Genomic DNA, 22,465 nt, shown 5'->3' on the forward strand with positions numbered 1-22,465 from the left:
TATTAGATAAGGCAGTCTTGCCGTTATGTTGACCTGTTATGTCTGTGAATTTAAATGTGTCGCATTGACTGAATACCTGAAGCACTGCAGATCACACAGACATGTTATCAATGTATTTTTTTTATGTGGCCATAAAGATTTTGGAAGAAGGTTTTCCTCATTCAACTGCTTCGCTGTTCATATGTCAAGAACACACCCAGACACAGGAACCAGACAAATTTGAAATGTCTGTAAACTTAATGGAAAATATCCTTGTAATTTTCTGCCAGGACATTAACCGTTTCTCTACAGATTTTTTTCTTAGAGTGTAGAGAACGGTGAGCTTTGGAAACTTGAAGGTGATATATCCTAAGGGAATGTCGATGTATAGTAACTCTTATGTCTACCATACAACGATATCTTGTCCAGTATCTCTTTTATGTAATGTCATAACCTTGTTTTTACCCTTTCTTTTTTTTTTCCTTAGTGAGGTGGAGGGGGTTTACACCAGTTTGATTACTTTATGTTTTGTTACAATAGATCTTTGCGAATTGTCAAATTTAACAAATCTAAACATCAATAAATACATGTTCATAAAAAGTTACACCATTGGATATAGGTGCTGTGTCAGGTCCTCATTGGAAACTCTATAGCAGCATGCTCAAACGTTTCCAATGGAAACTGTATACTTCCCAACCAGCAGAGTGTTTTGGGACGTTAACAAATCAAAAAGGGTCAAATGCATCATTACAGCTCGACAGAGTAACACTGTACTAATCAAAGAATCCTCCAAAGAATCCCTCCTCGGTGTTTACTTTTTATTTACCCTCTCGTCTCACCTCGCCTCGTTACCTAATTGTCCGTTCGGTGGCAGCTGTATCTCTGGCATGCTCTGTCGCTCTATTCATTATCTCCAGAGTCTCAGAGCTGCCCCAGGTATGCTCCCCACCTACCCAATATTTAGAAACACGTCCAAGCATGTCATTAATCATGTTTGCGCAACGGCCGTAATACTTCCTACTTATCTTACTTTGCCGGGACCTGTCTTCCACGTCGAGATGCTGCGGCACTGATAGTTTTGGAATGGGTGCTTGGGAACCAATTATAATGCAACTACATACTTGTTTTGTTGGGGATTTTTACACAAAGAGGAGGGGGGGGGGGGGGGGCAACAGGGGGGTTGATAGACAAAAAGAAAGGCAAGAGGAAGAGAAACAAGGGAGGCTTTGGTGGCTAGAAGAATACAAAATAAATGGAGAGGAGCTTGCACTTTAATTGGGTATTGTTCCAGAGACGTGTGTGAGTCTCATCTCCAGCCACAGTGGCTGGAGAGTGGGTGGGTGGCTCGTAGCAGGTACCTCTGTTTGAAAACAAATGGTCACCAGTGGACGGCACATTGTTAGACTGAAAAAAGACCAGAGTGGCAAATCCTTCATCCGCCCGCCCTCCAAGAAATGGCCACGGACCTGTGCAGTTGTGTTCACAAGTACGTGTGTGTGTGTGCATTCTACAGGTTTAGTTGGCTACTGTGGTGTGATTTAAACCCCTCTGAGCTCTGTGTGGGGGGAGTTGTTTATAGTACATGCTGCTGTGTGTCTCATACACAATAGGCCCTTAAGTCATTGTTACATGTTTCCATTCTGCCTCCTATGTTGTTCACATGGAGCTCACAAGATTTATAATACTGTATGAAATCTTGTTTCACTGAAACCATGCTATCTCTGTGGTCATTTGCTAATTTGGTGAGAGATTTGTCTGTATAATAAAGCACATACATTTAGTGTAAACTAGGGATGCACCGATACCACTTTTTTTAAAACCGATTTCAAGTACTTACATTTGGGTACTCGCCGATACCGAGTACCGATACGAGTACTTCTCTGTGCCAAAAGACCCTCGTTAACAGCCAGCTGGAGGGTGTAAGCGACACACGGCAGGCTGGGGAGTCCCGCGTATGAGATGGTGCGCCGCGACCGACTCTAGGTCCCGGGGCCGTGGCCAAAGTGCTCGCTGTGCCCTCTCTGCCTGCCGGGGAGGGATGGTGCCCCCTGCTCCCGGTGCGACTGTTGACCGGGGCTGACTGTCCTCAGTGCGCCCTAACCGCGTCGTGCCCCCAGGGTGGGGCTCGGCCCACCCAGGCGCCAGAGGTCTGCGGCGATGACTTCAACCCACCCGACCCATCTTGAAACACAGGAGTCTAACGCACGCGCGAGTCAGAGGGTGCAAGCAAAACCCCGTGGTGCAATGAAAGTGAGGGCCGGTGCGCGCCGGCTGCGGTGGGATCCCGGCCCCCCCGTCGGGAAGGTGGAGCGTGAGTGCGTGCGATAGGACCAGAAAGATGGTGACGAGAGGTTAACGTCACGCTGCCATAAAGTGGTATCGGAGCCATTTTGCAAGTACGAGTACATGAGTCACAGTATCACACCATCCCTAGTGTAAATACTCTACCATTTATCCAACCCTTTCTTCTGGAAATGACACGTATATATTACTAAATGTGTTCGCCAAATATGTTGTGAAAGAAATGTTGCCAGGATTATGATTGTGTTCACTGGCAATACTATTTTTCCAGTTCATGCAGTGTTAAATAAAAAAAAATAAGAGTTTAGGATTTTGAATCCAGAGACTGGAGTTCCAACATGTTGTTAGTTAAAGGCAGCTAGAACATTTTTGTTTATGATATGAAAAGGTGGTGTAGTATCAAGTATCAAAAGTAAAAGTACTTATTATATGCAAAATGGCCCATGTCCGAATAATATATATTTGATTATTGAATTATAATTATTGACGTATTACTGTATACATCGGATTAATATTGCAGCCGGTTATGGAGTGACACATTTTAAATCCTTAACTTCTGGGCAGCTAAATCTACAATAATATATCATCATTTATTAGTTGATTCAGATTGTTAATACAAAATATAAATCTGTAAAGTAACTAAAGTTAGATAAATGTAGTGCAGTAAAAAGTACAATATTTCCCTCTGAGATATAGTGGAGAAGAAGTTTAAAGTAGCAGAAAATTAAAATACTCAAGTAAGGTACAAGTACCTGTTACAGGTACCGCATGGCAGCACTGATATAACAGTTATAGTCGTGAAATTCAGGAAAGAAGAGATGAGTCAGCGAGACGTGGCTAGTTTCACCAAAGTCCTTTGTAATAATTTAATTTCTTATTTTTACACATTCCAAGTGCATCTGTTTTTCTTTTGCATCATTGCATATTCAATGTCTTTCTTAAAGAAATATAAATTCCCTTATAATGTCCACATGGATACACACATATGAAATCAACATCCAATTAAAAATGACATCTCAGTAGTTTCTTAACACATCTCTGCAAATATCACACTTTAAACTGTAGCAGATAAACTCACCTTTTAGAAGACTTTTCTTATTTAACCCTGTTGGTTAACTTCCAGTCACTGGATAATTACTGACATACAGTGGACTAAATAGAACTTAAAACTTAAAAAACGTAAACATTTTTACAAAAACACAAAGCCGAAATAACTTGCAACATGAACCGATCTAATTTTGGAGCCAATTAATCAAAAATAACCCATGCAAAATAATCGCAAAGTCACCAGAGCTAAAAAGTAGACTGAGGACCGCAGATATAAGAAGTTGTTATGATATGTATATGAAACAAAAGCGACTATTGCCGACCGTTTTTACACCACTCTCACTCACCACTTAGCTTCATTCCCGATGACCATGTCGTTGTGAAAATATCTGTTTATTGGAGTGAAAAAAGAGAAGAGCCTTCTGTGTGTGTCCTCTTGACTTTACTCGTTGGCTTGCTTTCCTCAATTCCGTCTATCTTCTTGTGCACTGATTCGTTTAAGCTGAACAGCCAATCAGAGTGATTTCTCAGACCAATGGGCACCACCGCCAATTCACCAAAACCTCCGACACGGGCAGACTAGAGCCGACGCCAAATCTATATAACGTAAACAGTTCTGGTAGTGACTGATCTGGTTTAGTAATATATAGCAATACATCGTCAGCATACAAGGATACTTTGGTCTCTTCCTTGCCAAATTTTATTCCGCTAATGTGTGGGTTGGTTCCGATAGCAGCTGCCAATAGTTCTATAGCAAGGGCAAATAATAAGGGTAATAATGGGTAGCCCTGCCTGGTCCCTCTTCCTAGAGAGCCACACATCCTCCACAAAGGTGGAGAGCCCTGTATTGGATCTCTTCACCTCCGGACCACGGAATCGTTCAGTTCAGTTCAGTTATTGTCCCTCGAGGGGAAATAGTGGTGTCACTGTCCTGGACTAACGCTGTGTGGTCATGGGGACATGACAGGCTGGCGTCACCTCAATTGTGCAGTAGTGAGAGGTGATTTTCACTGCACTGTAGCTACGGATGATAGCTCCAGGATTAATTTATCCCTCTCGCTGAGTTCGGCCTGCAGTCAGGTAACATCCGTCTTAAGTTGTGCAAAGGTAGGATGGCAATCCACACACATAACCATGGTTGTTGTTCTTAGGTAGACAACCAAGGATAGAGGATTAAAATCCAGAAATAAAATAACATAGCTGTCGGTGTGTGTTATCGCTGCACAAGGCACCCTTTCATTTTCACTGTACAAACGTATTAGTTTTAAACCCAACCATGTGGTTCTTTCCGAAAACCTAAATATAGTGGTTTTGTTGCCTAAACCTAAAGTGATGCCAAGGGTAGCTATGGTGGTTTTGATGCCAAAAATAGCGGGATGCCACGGGGCAGTGTGTGACAAGTTGGGATGAGAACGTGTTGAAAACAAACAGGGTCTAAAAGAGTAGCGTAAAAAGGTGGTTTAAAACTGGATAAAATGTCTAATCAGACTCGAAGTTCTTTTATTACCGTGCAGAATCATGTAGCCTTTGCAATGTATGTGTTCTCTTCATTGAGTAAATTTAGGCTGCAGCTCTTCCTGTTGCTGCCTCGTGTCTTTGTTTTAGGAATAAACAGATTTTAGTGCAATTGTCTCTCCATTTTCTTTCTATTCTGTCACAGTTGGAGCTGTCAGAAGTAAATCTATAACAGGTCTGGGACCATCAGGCTGCGTACGGATCAATGAAAAGACCAGCTACAGATTAGTTGTTTGTTTTGCCGCTCATGCTTTATCCATACAGTGTGATTGTCCCTGAATTGGAGGGGGGGCAGTGTCCTCCGGCCCCCCCTCCTGTTTCTGGTGTTAGAGCTTTCAAGCTGTTTCCATTGGTCAAACAATCCCTTTCAGTCAAGTCCCAGACATCTCTTTATCCACTATACTATAATAATATAATAGAATATGAAATGCTCTTTAATTATGAACATCACTTTTACTTAAAGGTTCTCTATATGATATTCAGAGCATTAATATAGTGGCAAACAACTATTGTCTATGTAAAGATATAGAGGAGTAATGTATACCTGAGCAGAGAATGAAGTCACTCTCTCTCTGTGTGTGCTGTAATCCAAGCTTCTCTGTGCTTTGTTTACATAGCCGGGCCGGCTGCACTTGCCTTTTAGTGAATGTTCGTGCATGTCAGCGTGCCCCACTGACTAGCTCACAGCCGCCACTCTGCACTGCTCTCATACGGCGGTTACAGCTGATCCGTCGTGACCAACGATGCCGTTGCAGAAGCGTAGCACCCACCCTCTGGTTCCCCCCCAGGTTAACACTGTTAGCTCTGTCATCACTGTTGCCATTGTTTTCACTGTTAGCGCTGTTAGCAGGTCATATTTAGAAGGTAACCAGCAAATTGCAAAATCTGATCTGAAATCTGCAAAAACTTGCTGCCGTGATCTATCCTAACCTTGCCTACCTATCTGTCTGCCTGTCTGTCTAACTACATGCCTACCGGCATGCACTCTGCCTGTCCACTCAGTCTTTCACAAAAGAATGTTCGTAATGATAATTTGGGGTCAGTAGCTTTGGAGGGAGGCCTGAAGCGACGGACTGTCAGTGTTGCCGACTTGGCAACTTTCTCTCTGGATTTAGGGACTCTTGGAGCTAGTTAGCAGCTAATGCTGCTTGCTACTTTAATTTGAAAAGAGTTGTCAACACTGGGCTCGTTTTATCAACTGGATCATTTTTTTTTTATTTAGGGTACTCTGGCTAGTTTCTCAAAATCACCCACCCTGCCCGTAACTATTTGAGGTCAATACCCAACCTTAAGCCATCTCGCGAGAGTTCCCCAACTCGTGGGTTACTTTCTAGACATGACCCTCAGCCATTGCCATGTTGAAAGCCGTGCGGAGGCAGCAGAAATGCTCCCAATCTCGCATGTAGCTAGGCAACGGCTCGGGTCCATGTTTACTTCCTGTCAGCTGATGTTATTTACATACACTGCAACAGGAAATAAACTGGGACACATTTAGAAGTTTTACATTTAACACTGTGTAATGGTCTAAATATTGTATATTTGTGACATCACAAATGGACAGATATCGGTTGAAACGGCTTGTTTCAAACGCACAATTTATGAAAACGGGCTGTGTATATTTCTCCGTATATTGAGCTTTTTGATAGTTTAACTGTATTTACAAAGCACATAAACCTGCTTTATAATATAAAAGACATGAAAATCTCACTTTTTACAAAATGGGACCTTTAAAGGTATATATAACAGTTGCCAGAAATAAATTGTTGTTGCCGAAGCCCAGAAACGTCCCGAACACAGCAACATAAGAAGAAAAGAGAGCAGAGGGCAGGGTCTCTCCAGATAGAGATACCATTACACACTTCTAATGGTCATAAGTGATGATTGAGAGGGATTATTTTTGTATCAGTCTTTACATTTTTTTCTTTTAGAAAATCCCTGCATATTAAATAAATAAATGCAGGTGAAACTGTTCTAAAATCACACATAGAGGCTATTCCCCCAGAATAATGTGCATGATTTAAATCATCCACACAAAGTATTTAGATCTTTGCATGTTTCCAATATGTTGTATTTTGAACATACTCTGTTTTCACTGTGACAAATCCTCCTCCTTGTACTCTGTACTAGAGTATGGGGGCTGACTGGAAAAATAACGGCTGATATATTAACGGACTTATGACACCATGACAGGCTTTCAAACATGAAGAAGGGACGACAATAGGCCACCTTCAGAATCGTACCGTAATATGGTAAACATGAACATCATCTACATTAAGGAATATGCAGGACGTAAAATTTATATGTCTAATTTATATGTTTTCCCACATAAAACCAGCGGAAATGAAGCTCACAATAAATCACCAGAATGAGTCTCTGACTTTATGGCCACGCAGCCATCCAAGATGGTTTCGACAGCACACTTAGCATAATGTTTGAAATAGTACACTGTCGGCAATATGTTTGAATTACCACAGTTCTTGTATTGTCAGGAAAGGCATTGTGTGACTGCGGCAGGCTCCATGAATATGCATAATCACGAGGAGGAGCTGCATCGGCCTCAGAAAGTATTTATACGACTGTCAGCGTGGCCATTCCATCACAGTTTCATATCACAGCGACACAATACAAGTAGAGGAACAAATATGAATATGCGTGTCAGGTGAAGAATGAGCCTTGTCATTACTTGTGGCTGTGACATTCGTCAGCTGCTGTGGTATGATGCATTTTTCCCAACAGTAGTTTGAAACTTTTAAGACCTACTGTTTTAATAGGCAGAGGTACTTCTTGAAATCAATTTTAATCAATAGATGGCCCCTAAGTGTTTTTTTGTTTTTTTGAAGATTTCTTTTTGGGGACTCTTTTGCCTGTATTCAATAGTGCAGATGAAGAAAAGATAGGAAAGGGGGAAAGAGAGACGGAACGACATGCAGCAAAGGACCACGGGTTGAATTCTAAAGCCTTGTCCACACTGGGAACGTCTGAAGCGCGTGGCGGCTGCGTTAACTGTTGTTTTTTATTTCGGCGTCTGTGTTAACAGGTTAGAGCAGCCACACACGCAGGCAGTGTGGCTGCATGTCAGCTGCGTCTCTTCTAGAGATTCGATATCTCGCCTATTTTTGATGCGAGCCGCACGCGGTTCACAGCAACAGCAGACAGTGAAAGTGATCTATTGACTGTATATTAACATCATATCAGCAACATTACAACAGTTTCAATGTCTATCTGTAGAAAATGTCACAGACATGAAAAAAAGTAAAGACTTATTTTTAAATCAACACTTGCTGCTTTCATTTCAAAATAAAAGCCATAAAGCCTTTTTTTCTGTGGCCAGAATTCCTTCATTTGTTAACACAAGGTTTTTATTCTGAAATATGTGCAGGACAATGCTGTGGAAAATGCAGTGACTTGCAGAGCTCCATGAATGAATAAAGTACGGGGTTTAAATAAGCGTTTCCTGCTTTCATTTCAAAATAAAAGCCCTGAAGTGTTTTTTTCTGTGGACAGAATTCCTTCATTTGTTAACACGATGCTTTTATTCTGAAACATTTGTATGCCAGTGTTGTAGAACATGCAGTGACTTGAAGAGCTCCATGAATGAATATAGTACGGGGTTTTAATTGGGGATTATTACTATTATTTACAAATTACCACACGTTTCTTAACCGTTCTCTGTCTAAAATAAATATAAATTACATTTATAATGAAATGAAATGGCCATTACGAAGGGCAAACTCTATGTATAAAGAAAGGGCTGACAGCAGCAGAAACGCAGCAAAAACACAGCTGGTGTGAACACCCGACACGTGAATCATGCAGCCGCCACACCCTCCTGACGTTCCCAGGGTGGCCACAGTGTAACCAGTGTAACCCAGACCGCTGCTTTAAGGACTCAGCCTTAGTACTTGGGCCCCCGCCTTACCAGGTGAGCTATCGGGCCCCCAACCCCTATATGAATTGAAGACAGTTTATAGCCTAATTTGTGTAAAACCTATATGGCCCTGGTATATACATAATTGCTCCTAGCTAGAATTAATCAATGCCTATTCCCTAAGTGCACTGTTTCTCTGTGGGCAATCTTCTGCAAGGTTGATTTTTAACCCACTCAGCAATCATTTTATCAAGTGCTAGATAGAAAAGCACAGAGGATCCCTTTCCTGTTATTGGGAAAAGACATTGTACAGCATGTGGGTAATGCATACTATGCTGTATATTTTACAGTATAGTATGCATTACCCACTTACCTTGAGGGATACATTATCCAGTACAATATGAGTTATTATTGGTTGTTTCACTGATGTCATCATGATTAAGGCCCGAGCACGAAAAAATTTACTTCTTTACGATCTTTACGAAATTCAAGTAGGTCATTGCTCACATCTGCAAGAGCGTACTAAATATTTTTTCGATTTTTGTGCGTTTTTCATGTATTTTATGCATACTTTTACATACTCCTCCTAGAGAGTTTATCGGAATGCGTCAAATTTGGGTGGTATAACCTTTAAACTAATTTGACGCTAAATAGTGAAGGAATTTTTGATCGCTCGAACGGTAATGTCATAGGTCATGTGAGAAGACGCCATTTTATCACTTTACAGGTATGGAACTTTACGATACTCCTCCTAGAGGATTCAAGAGATCCATCTCAAAGTCGGGAAGCAGAATCTCAACACCTTCACGTTGAAGAATTGCAAAGTTTTTTGTGTTTTCGCGAAACGGCGTTGTGGCGGCGCGTCAAATTTCAATGTTTCTACATGACACAGGAGGCTATTGTTACTTCACTTTACATTGTCCTATCTGCCCCAAATTTCATAAGCTGGATAAAAGTCCAAGCCTGAAGACATATTTGTGCCATTATGAGTGATAGTCATAGCGCCACCTACAGGAAACAGGAAGTTGTTGTAAATTGACTATACATTGTCCAATCTGCCCCAAACTTCACATGTTTTATAAGAGTCCTCGCCTCAAGACATATGGTAAATGGACTTGCATTTACTGTATATAGCTCTTTTATAGTCTTCCGACCGCTCAACGCGCTTTACACTACATGTCAGCATTCACCCATTCGTACACTGATATCAGAGGCTGCCATGCAAGGTGCCAACTTTGCCCATCAGGATCTGATCTAAATACTCATTCACACACCGATGGCTCAGCCTTCAGGAGCTATTTGGGGTTCAGTATCTTGCTCAAGGTTCTGCCCAGAGAGCAGTACTTCCTCATTTTATTCAAGGCTATTGAATGAAGGTTGGGACATGGCCTTGAGCTATGGGGTATGATACGTGCGCAGTGTAACTGGAGCTGCGATGTTGGAGGGTTACAGCAGTCCTGTGCCAGCTAGTGAGCCTTTTGGAAAGTGCGGACCAGATTTCACTGCACGTGTTGCCAGTGATGTGACCCGATATGAAGCTGTGACATCTCCTCTTTTAACCCTCCTTGATTTTATTCTCAGAGTTTATAGATTATGAGTTTATCATTTGCCATCCTCTCTCCCAGAGCTTGTTACACACACATTATCTGAGTATTTATGTTTATTGATATCAACTTTGTGACTTGAGTCCTGAAGCCTGCACTGGTCTATATTTGTCTATTCTCAGCCCACATCGGACCCATAATGGACTCATACCAATAGTTAAATCTGGCCGTTATATGGGCCAGAGCCCAGACGGCACGTGGAACAGCCGAGTGGCTTGACTCACCCGGTTTTGTCCTTGGCTATAACACTGTAAAATTCAAATTTACATCCAAGAACAACACAATAGTGTCCTCTCTTTTGTATTCTTCTGTCCTGTGGCTCCTCTGTCTCCGTCTTTCGCTGTCTCTACCGTCGTATCTGTTGAGCTCAGACAAGACAACCAACCTTGTGACGTAACAGGCTACAGTTCTGCAACATGGCGGCGTTCATGCCACGAAATCTAAAACACAGCTTCTCTTTTTTCTTTTAAAAGCTGACATTTGTCATGTTTGTTGTATAATTGTTGATAAAAGTGGAAATGCATTCAGTAAATCAGCTGAACTTGGTTGATTGCTTCATTTCCACGGCCATTTTTGTGGCTTTACATCGTGGTTGTGTTTTATCAGATTGCGTCATTGAAAGGTGTTTCTAATATTTTGTCCACGCCTATTTACATGCATTGGGGAACAAGACATCAAAAAGCCTCTTAATTTAATTTCATTATTCAAGATGGCTGTCAGATTTACTCGCAGAGAATGTATTTCTTTAGGAAATGCATGCACTTGGTCAATTTGAATGTGTGATGTAGAGTTATATGTTTTCTGGTATGCTTGATCTAATTTTTACAGCTTTAACATCCTACAATAAGTTTTGTCTTACTTTCTGGCTGTCCGTTGAGTCTTTGCTTTTTGGTTTTTAAGGCTTGAGAGTCCACAGGTCCAGTTCAAGCACCTGGTGTTGGATATGGAGTTTCTCATATTACTGCTTATCCGGTCTTTCAGGGAAGGAAACTTTGGACTACTGATCCCCTACTTTACCAAGTAAATGAATTTCTATGAGAGAAACCATTATCGGCAGGTCAATTTGGCGGCCATCTTAAAATTGGCCGCCATCTTGGATTTTCAAGTGGCCAATCGTTCATATTTGCTGAGCGACCCCTCTGTTATCACCATGCCAAATTTGGTGCTTGTATCACTATTTGCATGATTTTTCCACTATGCGCTCCACTATATGGTTGCCATCTTTCCTTGACTGGCTTTCCTTTAAGGTCAAGTAAAAGTGATTATAGCTTTAGACTATTTGGATCCACTCTAACTGTGTCTTTGTGTTTCCCACTCCCTCCCTCCCTCCCTCTATCTCTTTGTCTCTTTAATATCCCAGTCACTCATTTCTAGATGGCTGGGACATGCTTTTCAGTTCAACAGCTGCAAATGGCTTTTCCAAAGACCACGAGTCCGTAACGGAATTATTATTATCATCACACGCATAATGCAAAGTTGTTTTTGTCATTTGGCACTTTGTTGTCGCTGTGGGTTGCATTCTAAATACAGCACACCGCCACTCTCCGCCACCCTCCGCTTATCTGATGCATCATGATGTATGCTGAGAGTACAACATGTTAAGGGCCACAGATTTTTTTTTTTTGTGGGAAATGAGAGGAATTATTTTATTCCACGGCGTGCAAATAGGATGTTAACGAAAGGTGCGGACACGGTTGAAAGAAAACGGTTTAAAACCTCAAGGAAAACAAAACACGGATTCTTTCAAAAATAGTTTTTTTTACGAGCGAGCTCATCCGTGTGTTGTTGTCTCGGCCCGTGGGCATGCGTGGCTTTGTCTTTATATTGTGTTTTTATTCTGAAATCCAAAAACAAATATTAACTCTAACATCACCCTCAAAATACCCACCCCATCTAGTTTCAAGCTTTAACGTCCAAAGCCGGCAAGCCATTCTGTTGTAGGGACCCAGCATCTGGCTGGTTTCAAGTGACCTCATGACCTCAGTAACCTGATCCTTGACCACAGGACTCATCTCAGTCCTCATTGGCTACAGTAACATTTCACACCTAGGTGTGAAATTCACACAGAACAAAACCAGAGGAATGTTCTTTGTTCCTTCTCTTTCGACTCTTTCTTCTCATCTGCTCATCTCTCCTGACGTGTGAGAGGTGAGCTGCTGCGCTCTCTCTGCTCTTCATCTACTCAACCCAGGCTGACCTGGTTGAGGTGAACGGCTCTCAAGTCCAGAACTTGCAAAACAGTTCTGGTTCTGATCAATGGCCTGTTAGGAAACAGCCATTGCAACCAAGGAACCAAACGGCAGACGACGCGAGTGCTCTGCCCTTTCCACCAGCTAACTTCAAGCTATCAAGCAAAGAAGTTAGCACCAAACTAACAGCAAAGACGACCTCTTTGACTTGGAACCACAACTTCAACACATGGAATCACAAACCCTTTTCTTCCATGGATTGGTAACGTACTGGGCCTTAGCATTAGCAATCGCACAGGGCTGAGCAAGACTGTCCAACTTTGATTTCTAGAAAGTACTTGTATTGATTTGGTTTAATGTTATTCATTGAGTTTGACTGTGTTGATTTATCTGTATTTGATTTTTGGGTAACTGGCTTCGCCACATCTGATGTGTTTAGTTTATGCTTCACATAGACAAGGTCTTGCATGCAAACTAACCATCTTTTCTAACCCACTGCATATCTAACACACATAAAGATCACATACAGAAACTGAATTAGTTAAACATAAACATACAGCTTCAGATAATCTTAACCCCACATCACCCCCCTCTCTGTCCTTCTTCTCAGAAGAACAAAGAGGTCATGTGGTGACATGCTGATGGCCATCATTGATTCTGCCATCTTTGATTCCGCCATCTTTGATTCAGCCATCTTTGTAGTTTTACAGTGCCCGCCATTTTGTTTGTAGGCCATACAGACATTTTGAGACAAGAACCCATCTTGTTTCCCCCCCCCTCTCTCTCTTTCACGCACACACACACACACACACACACACACACACTTTGTTTGGTTTGTTTAGTTTAGTTATTTAGTTAGATTAATATTGTGTTTTGAACCTTTATTAACTTGTAAATAAATGTTTGTGGAATATACATGCTGGTCTCTTTAATGTTGCACAAGAGTGAATACTGCCAACCTCTGCTATGTCAAGAACTCCGATATCCTTCAACCTTTACTATCTATTTTGGTTATAGTTATTAATTTAATTATTAATCAACATTCCAAATTGATAGTTTAGCCTATATAATGAGACTATATTAACGTTTTGGTCATTGGTCCCTGATTCCAGGGTGGTGCCCCGTTTATTATTAATGTTTATTGATAATCTTTATTAATATTAATAATTATATTATTTATTAATTAATTTGCTAATAACCAAAACCTACCAAAGTAGAACCCCTACACTGTGTAGCACGTATGATTTTGTAGATTGAGTGGTAAGCCGAGATCTCAAAATGATTTCACTCTCTCCTTATCATAGCAGACAAAGAAATTAAATATTGATTCCTGGTGTGGCACCACAGGCTGAAATTATCCATTCTCTCTGCTCTCTCTCACTTGCTTATTCTCTCTGTCCTCCCATAGCACCCCCCCCCTTTTTTTTTTACACCTCAGTCTTTTATTATTCTCTCTCTAAAGGACTCCACTTTCATTTTAACTGTCTGTGTTTCTCTTTCCGCCCTCCGACACTCTCTTTTAATGCACCGTGTCTGGTTGTAAGTGAGGAGAAGGAGAGAAGAGGTACATAGCCTGACTTTAATTTTTTCTCTCCAGCAGATGGAATGATCTATTTCTATCTACAACCCTATACTTTGTGCTTTAAGTAGAGGTATTTTTCTCTTTTACTCGTTTTCTTTATTGCTGTAATTCAAAGACTGTACAGCCTTTAAAGACTAAATGCCATAAGCTCAGGTCGCCTACATTCTTTCAATACCAGCTATATATTTTCTAAAATCTTCATTTGATGAAAACAATGGTGCAAGGTTAAGCTGGAATTTCAGCCAAGACAGCAATCTAACATTTCCCCCCCTTGGCATAGTGAACGTAAGATAACAAATCCCAAAGTCAATAGGGATTTGTTCATGTAGTTTGGATCCCTGATGATTTTCCCTGCAAAATACATACTACATGAACTATTTAAAGGTCCCACATCGTGCTCATTTTCAGGTTCATACTTGTATTTTGTGTTTTTACTAGAACATGTTTACATGCTGTAATGTTAAAAAAAAACTTTATTTTCCTCATACTGTCAGCCTGAATATGCCTGTATTTATCCTCCATCTGAAACGCTCCGTTTTAGTGCATTTCAACGGACCTGCAATGGAATTGCGTTGCTAGACAACAGCTTGGGGTCCATGTTTACTTCCTGTCAGCTGATATCATTCATATTCACTGCAACCGGAAATAAACTGGGACACATTTAGAATGTTTACGTTTAAAACTGTGAAATGGTCTAAATATTGTATATTTGTGACATCACAAAATTACAGAGAGGCACAGTTTCTGAATACGGGCTGTGTGTATTTCTCCATGGATTGAGCGTTTCGATACTTTCACAGTATTCAAATAGCACTTCAACCTGCTTTATAATATAAAAGACAAGAAAATCTTACTTTTTACGATATAGGCCCTTTAAAGGAAGCATTGAGCTATCAGTGTGCAATAGTAATAATTGAATACTGTTATTCATTGTTTGATTTCAGATATTTTTTCAATCATTCATTCATTTTCTGCCACTTATCTGGTCTGGGTCCCAGGGTTAGCAGATTAACCGAAGTAGCCCAGACGTCCTTCTCCTAAGCCACGTCATCCATCCCTTCCTCTGGGATCTTGAGACATTTGTAGGCCAGATGGGATATAGAAGATTTTCCCATTTAGATCGTAGATGCGCTCAGCAGGGGGTGGGAAACATAGCCACATTGTCAAGATAGCTTACATATGGACATTTTCAGTGCATAGAAATTACCGTTAAACTTCAATTAAAAGCCGAGCCCCAATTTAGACATCAAGTTTCTTTACTCAGGATGTGGACCCGGGTGCAGTTACACATTTTGATGAATAAAAGCAGGTCTCAATTATATGCTGAGTAACTTTTGTCCACAATTCAATCATCCACTTTATTTTACGGAAACCAAGAGCAGTATAATTCATCAAATTTATGGTGCTGTTGATTGCTGCTCGACCTCCCTTTGTGTTTTTTTTACTGCAGTGTAAATGTTGTTTTTTGGAAGGCTAAAAGCCAACAAATAGGATTGAAGCAGAATATTTTGTTTGATAAAAACAATTACAGTGTGTGAGAGAAGGAGGACTATTGCACGCAATGTTTCTGTAAACATTGTACATTAATAATTAATAAGAATTTCAGTAAACAAGAAAGAAGATAAAGAAAAGTGCTGACTCCTTACCTTTGAAGCGTTAAGCCCTGCCCTGGGGGCACGGCGCGGTTGGGGCGCACTAAGGACAGTCCGCCCCGGTGACACTTTGTCCACGGCCCCGGGAAGCACCTTCGCCCCGAGCCTTTATAAGCCGTCCTAGAACCGATCGCGGCGCACCGCCTCGTACGCGGGACTCCCCAGCCTGCCGTGTGTCGCTCACACCCTCCAGCTGGCTGTTAACGAGGGTCTTTTAGCACAGAGAAATACTCGTATCGGTACTCGGTATTTGCAAGTACCCAAATTTAAATACTTGTACTTTTACTCGGTCTGAAAAAAGGGGTATCGGTGCATCCCTAGTACTTGCCATCGGGAGCACTAGAAGACTTCCAGGTGGCCTGGCCAGCTGATTGGCAGAGCAGTGTGGCGAAAGAGAGAACCAAAGAAAGAGAAAAAGGTGGAGCTGAAAGGGAGCACAATAAAAGGAAAAAGAAGCCCTAGGGGAAAGTGCAACTAAATGCTGCGAAATTATAGATATGTTCAAGAAACACGGTTAGTGTTAGAAAATATATATATTTATATATATATATATAAATAAACATCAGCACGTAGAAATATCACTACTACCCTGCCCGAGTTGATTCTACGTTTAGAGCTCTGTAGGAATGCAGGGGGTGTATATGCGTGTCAGGTGGATGTACCTCCAGTTACTGCAGGCGATGATCGCTAGATGCAAATAGCTCGTTTTGTTCTCAGAAATGAAAGAGATGTTTTTTTCTTTGGATATTGAACATTTTCCACCCATTACTTTTCAGATCCACGCAGATTATGCCACATAAAGAATTCCTCATGTCGATCTCTCCCGTCAAATGTATGTCATTCTGGTTTCTGATCTACTCTCTGCATATAAGCATATCTTATGATGATGTCACTCAGAAATGTGTCTATGCAATCCCTCCACCGTGTTCTGCATTCGCTCTGCAGTCTCATCCCCATTGGACTTGCCCAAAATACCTCCAAAGGGAGGTGTCCAGGATGCTCCACATTGCTGCTGTGGCCCATTTAATAAAGTCCACATGTACAGAGAGAGCCTTGTATATTAATCACTAATTTGGTCTTTGACTGGCCTCATCTAGAGGGCCTCTACTGTATTGTTTTTTCTGAAGCACTGACCCTGAGAGAAACTACTGTAAATTGTTTTAACTTGTTCACTCATGGCATACTTGCTCGCAAATTGGATTGCTCAGTGGTGGTATGCCTTTTCTAATCACAGGCATTCATGCAAATGAAGTTCAAATGAAGTTCATCCAATATATTGGTTCCAGTAGCACGCACAACCTGCGAATACAGAGGTGAGGACATGCAGTTGTAGCTTGGGTTCAGCCAGTAAGTGAGTCTGTACAGTGGGTGGATGCGGGTGGAACAGCTGCACAGTGTACTCAACACTGCTTGTGTCCCGTGTGAATCCACAATTCTGACTTGTAACCTAACTTCCGTAATTGGTAGGTAACGTCACTTCACTAGTTACTTTACCCCAAACCATGATCGATTGATTGTATTGCATACAATTTTTCAGTTTTTGCTTTCATTGTGTCTACTGTTTTTTATGTAGGCTTCTCTAATGGCACGATGATGTGTTACAGTCTGGACAGACTGGGCGCATGAGAGGTGCCTAACGGCTGCCTCGCTGAACTGCTGCGAGACTCACACGTCGGTTATTCATACCAGCTGCGTTTCTGCTGCTGTCGGCCCTTTCTTTCTACATAGAGTTTGCCTTTCATAATGGCCATTTCATTTCATTATAAATGTCATTTATATTTATTTTTGACAGAAAACCGTGTGATAACTTGTAAATAATAGTAATAATCCACAATTAAAACCCTGTACTTTATTTATTCATGGAGCTCTGCAAGTTACCGCATGTTCTACAACACTGTCCTGCACATACAGTATTTCAGAATGAAAGCCTCGTGTTAACAAATGAAGGAATTCTGTCCGCAGAAAAAATGCTTTTATTTTATTTTTAGTGTTGATTTAAAAATAAATCTTTACTTTTTTCATGTCTGTGACATATTCTACAGATATAGACATTGAAATCGTAGTAATGCTGCTGGTATGATGTCAATATACTGTTAGACGATCATTTTCACTGTCTGTTGCTGCTGTGAACTGCACGGCCCGCGGTAAAAATAGGCGAGACCTCGAATTTCTAGAAGACACATAGCCGAGCCGCGCTGTTCATGCGGGCTGTGTGGCTGCTTTAACCTGTTAACATGGATGCCGAAATAAAAAACAACAGGTTCCACAGCCGACACGCGCTCCTCATGCTGGCGGTGAGGACACGCTGTTTGTCTTCCTCTTTGTGCTGAACAGCGTAGTGTGAACTGGAGTCATTATGACTTCAGCTTGAGTCAGATTTGACTCTCAAATCTGGTGATTTATGACATAATTAGATTATTATTATGGCCACATGGTCAACATTACATATTGTTATTACATGGCCTTTTTTGACTCGATTCTGATTGGTCAATTACAGCATTTTACGTCTGTTATATCTTTATTGCACGCCACATATAACAGACTGGTGCTATATACGCAGTCCTGATGTTGGATTCTGGAGGACCATTTTTGTGTAAAATTACTGATTTCTTGTGTAAGCAGCCGTGTAATAAGTGGGATAATGTACAGCGAGCTGGTCACTGTTGTGAAATAAACCCCTTACTTAGAAATTTGCTTTCAGAGCAAATAATTTCATGCCGGCGGAAGCCGTGGCCGGAAGAATTATGTTTTAGGGTTGTTCCACAAGCTGCTAGCTTGATTTTCTTGCTAGATTTAGGGACTATTGGAGCCAGTGCTGCTAGTTACTTTCATTGGAAATGAGTTGGCAACACTGGGCTGGGTCTTTGGTTGGATCATTTTAAAATCTAGCGTACTCTTGCTGTTTTTTTTAAGATTACCAGCCGTAGCTTGAAGTTTTTGGTAGACCATCAAGGTGGTGCAGCCCAGAAAAGTGAATGTCTCTTATTGGCTGATATACAGACACACATTGTTGAAATGGTAATGTATAACAGTTCATCAGTCACACAAGGTGGCCCAGTAGGGCACACTTCAAACTTTGCCAGTGTTGCCAAATTAATTTATTTGACTCAATAGTCTAGAGCAGGGGTCAGCAACCTTTACTATCAAAAGAGACATTTTTTGGCCCCAAAAAAATTAAAGAACTCCATCTGGAGCCGCAAAACATATTTGAGCCTCATAATGAAGGTAACACAGCCTATTAAGTCTAATGCAGTGAGGACCTAAGTCCAAAAGAGAGGCAGGACATTGAAGAAACCTCTCAGGAGATTTGGCTGGAAGCTGCTGCTGCTGGCTATTCAAATGGAGATGCAGTGTGCTTGTTCTGAAAACGTCCGTCAATATTACTTTTTTGTTGTCGAATCTGTCCACGAACTACTAAATTACTGAAAGACTTTTCTTTTTGTGGATTTGGAATCCATAGCTAGCCTATCATTTTTGTTGTTTAGTTTTTTTCTTCCTCTGTTGAGCCAGCAATAATTCCCTGTGTGTGGATTTAAACACAATGGGCTTCACATACAGCTCCTTGCTTGAATTTCCAGACTAATCGGCCGCTGTAAGTAAAAAGAAAGCTGGATAGCTCCGAACAATATTGTGATAAATCTGTCCTCTGTGTGTAAATTCCCTATTAATGAATCTCAATCAATGTATAAATTGTGCACACATGAACAAGCATTTATTCCCACCCTGTTAACTCCCACAATTAGCCATAAGTGGGTAATGAAATGCCCTTCATGAATATTGATATGCATGTAGATGTTTTTTTCATTTTTTTTGTTCTTGTTGTTGTTGGATTAAATGGAAAAGTGTGAGATTAAAAAAGAGAAATATCTTGACACCGATGTACACTCTAGCAGGTTGAGGCAATGTTAAAGGTTTTATCGACTGACCTTCATTTGGTTAGAGAGGAAACGTGTCACAGCGGCGGTCAATGTTCAGAGAGCAACAGCCTTTAGAAAAACTAAAATAGAAAAAAGGTTGACAACAGTGTGTCAGTGACAGTGGCGGGAATGATTGGACACCAGAGCTCTCTCTCCCCTTGACGGACCTTGATAAAAGGAAACTCTAATTAAATCCAATGTGACAGACGAACATGTTGACTTCGGGCAGGCTCAGCAGATGTGGACAGTCGAGATAAGCCTGTAATTGATTGACGGTTTCGTTCTGTTTCCTTCCACTAACCATTCTGGTCTCAACAAATTTCTGGAAAGCAAGCCTTGTTGTTCTTTCAATTAGGAAGAACACCAGAGAGGGGTGAACCCGGGTGACGAGCTACATGTTAGCCGCGGAGAACTGTGACAAAAGCTTGAATTGTGCAATTAGCTGCGTGGCAAATGTTAACCGCGGCCTCACCTCACCCCTCCCGCTCACAGCTCTATACTGTATTTAGCACAATTTAGGCTTTGTCCCTGACAGTTCTGATTGGCTTCAGCATCCAAAACAACTTGGAGCATTTTTTAATGGCTGAAATGATGCTTTTAACCAGCCTGTTCTCACTCACTGGCACAACACAAACGTAGCGTAGAGATACGTAAGCCAAATCACACATACGAGTGTGTCTTTTGTGAGAGTCACTTATGAAATTCTATAATTTATGGGTCATTAATTAAAGGCCCTTTGTTAATATTTAAGTAATCTGACTCACAGGATGTAGACTGTGCATATATTAAGGTCTTTATACGGCGCGGGCGTGACGAATAAACATGAAAATGTGATATACTCTGGCAAACATGTATGCAGTGTGTACGTCTTGGGCTTTTATTGTGAAAGATAAGAACGGAAGGAGTGAATGTGTCTCCGACATCATGTTGCTGTGCTTTAATCCCTCTCATCTCCTGGGTGGAGATCGGTGAGGGGGGGAATAGTAACTTGAATCAGATTGTAACTTGGCCAATGCTGCGGTCCAAATTGTCAGTCTGAGACAGTGAGGGAGGGGACATTTGGCTGGGAACTTGACACAACCAGTGCTGAGCTGCATCTCAAATTAATCTTCTGGCTCCCAGCTTGCAAATGATGTACACCACTTCTATGTGACATCTACTGTTGACCTGCTATCTCCCCCTAAAGACCCCCTGTACGGGTCTATTGTGGGACTCAGAGGGTTAAAGCTTCAGTAGGTAGAATAACCTTTCAGCATATTGTAATTCAAGTGTTCTGAGAGATAACTAGACTTCTGCCCCTCCTCATGGCTCTGTTTTCAGGCTTTAAAAAAATCTAGCCCGTGACGGGAGACTTTGGCCAATCACAGGTCATTTCAGAGAGAAAAGGTTCCTATTAGCTGTGCTAGGTATAGCCTCAACTGATCTAAACGTGGCTGAGTGATTGACAGCAGCTCAGAGACGGCAGACTCCAGATCAGCTCTTACTGCTTGTTTTTCTTCGGTCTGTGAAATCTTGCAGATGCCATTAGGAGCACCAAAGGACACTGAGGAACATGATTTTTTTCAAATTACCTGTCTCATACTGTCAGGATATAGTGACCGTTATATAAAAATAACTTTTTTTAATCATATTTGCTCCACTGCTGCTTTAACTAATTATTATTAACATGGCAGCAACTCATTAATCTCGGTCCCTTTTCACTCTAAACTAAACCCTGTGTTTTTCTTTCCCTTCATCTTCCGCTCTCTCCTGTTAGAGACAGTTGCTGAGTTGCATTCGTGGCGGGAACTGCCCCGGACCCAACGTCAGCTCGCTGCAGTTGCCTGGAGATGCGAATTTCTTTGCCAACCAACTGGCTGTGCCCACCATGGAGTTTGCCTTCCAGCAGACCAAAGCAGAAGAGGTACGCAAGCCAAAACCCCACTTTGTTTTTACTTCCACTGCTCTCATTTTGCCTATTGATGGTCTTCCCTATTTCTGACGAAGCCTCTCGTTACCTCACTTGAGTTTTATGCTAATATGTGATCACTGCAAGACACAGTCACACCCTGTTTCTCAGCTGTGGTCGGCTTTATTTGGATAAACTACTGGGTTTCACTATGAGTGATCACTAATGGTACGTGTCCACCGGGGCGTTTTTTATCGCGAGGGGACGTGCCACTTCCCAGCATTGGACGTTTGGTGGGCTGCCACTAGACACAACACACTCGGCACCTGACTGGACAAACGCTTTCCCTCCGTGGGCTGCTGCTCCCAGCTTTCAAACCGGAAACAACACGGCGGCTCGTTTGGAAACTTTTTCTCTTATTTCACGAAAATAGTTCACCGAAATGTGTTTCTGAAAAGGCAAGAGAAAAGAGGCGAGAAATAAGCCGTGCAGTTGCTGAATCTGTCTCGACGACGTTTATTTTACAAGATTCTCGGGAATTTCGAGAGTCGGCGAGTCTCGTCGATTTGTGTCCCAGGCGTAAGACTAGAGAAGTGCTATACAAGGCAAAAGTGAGCATGGCTCACATACCCCCGCTCACTGCTTGACCCCTAGTAAAATAGGGCCGACGGTTTTGCCCCATTGGAAAAATTTCAACATTTTTTGCCACCCTGGAGTTCTAACCCCCAAAAGGCACAACTAGACCACACTGTCAACCATCATACCAAATTTGAAGTTCCTAATAAACACAAGTGTGTTCAGTGTTAACATGCATCTTATCACTGCTATGAATAATTACAATTCCCCCTCTGGGGATAAATGTGGGGTGAAAAATTTACAAAAATATTTGCTCCCGAACCACCACTGGAAGTAAAACTCCTTCT

At 41.6% G+C, this 22,465-nt stretch overlaps 1 protein-coding gene across 2 annotated transcripts in view; it reads left to right on the forward strand.

The window, feature by feature from the left end:
- Nucleotides 1-22,465, forward strand: part of naaladl2 (N-acetylated alpha-linked acidic dipeptidase like 2) — a 534,957-nt gene that overhangs the window by 376,881 nt on the left and 135,611 nt on the right. For both annotated transcript variants that reach the window (XM_074636907.1, XM_074636908.1), the window contains one exon: nucleotides 21,411-21,557. In XM_074636907.1, coding sequence (XP_074493008.1) covers nucleotides 21,411-21,557 — 147 coding nt within the window. The remainder of the gene's footprint in view (nucleotides 1-21,410; nucleotides 21,558-22,465) is intronic.

This window comes from Sebastes fasciatus, chromosome 5, assembly GCF_043250625.1.
Source record: "Sebastes fasciatus isolate fSebFas1 chromosome 5, fSebFas1.pri, whole genome shotgun sequence".
Classification (NCBI taxonomy): Eukaryota; Metazoa; Chordata; class Actinopteri; order Perciformes; family Sebastidae; genus Sebastes; species Sebastes fasciatus.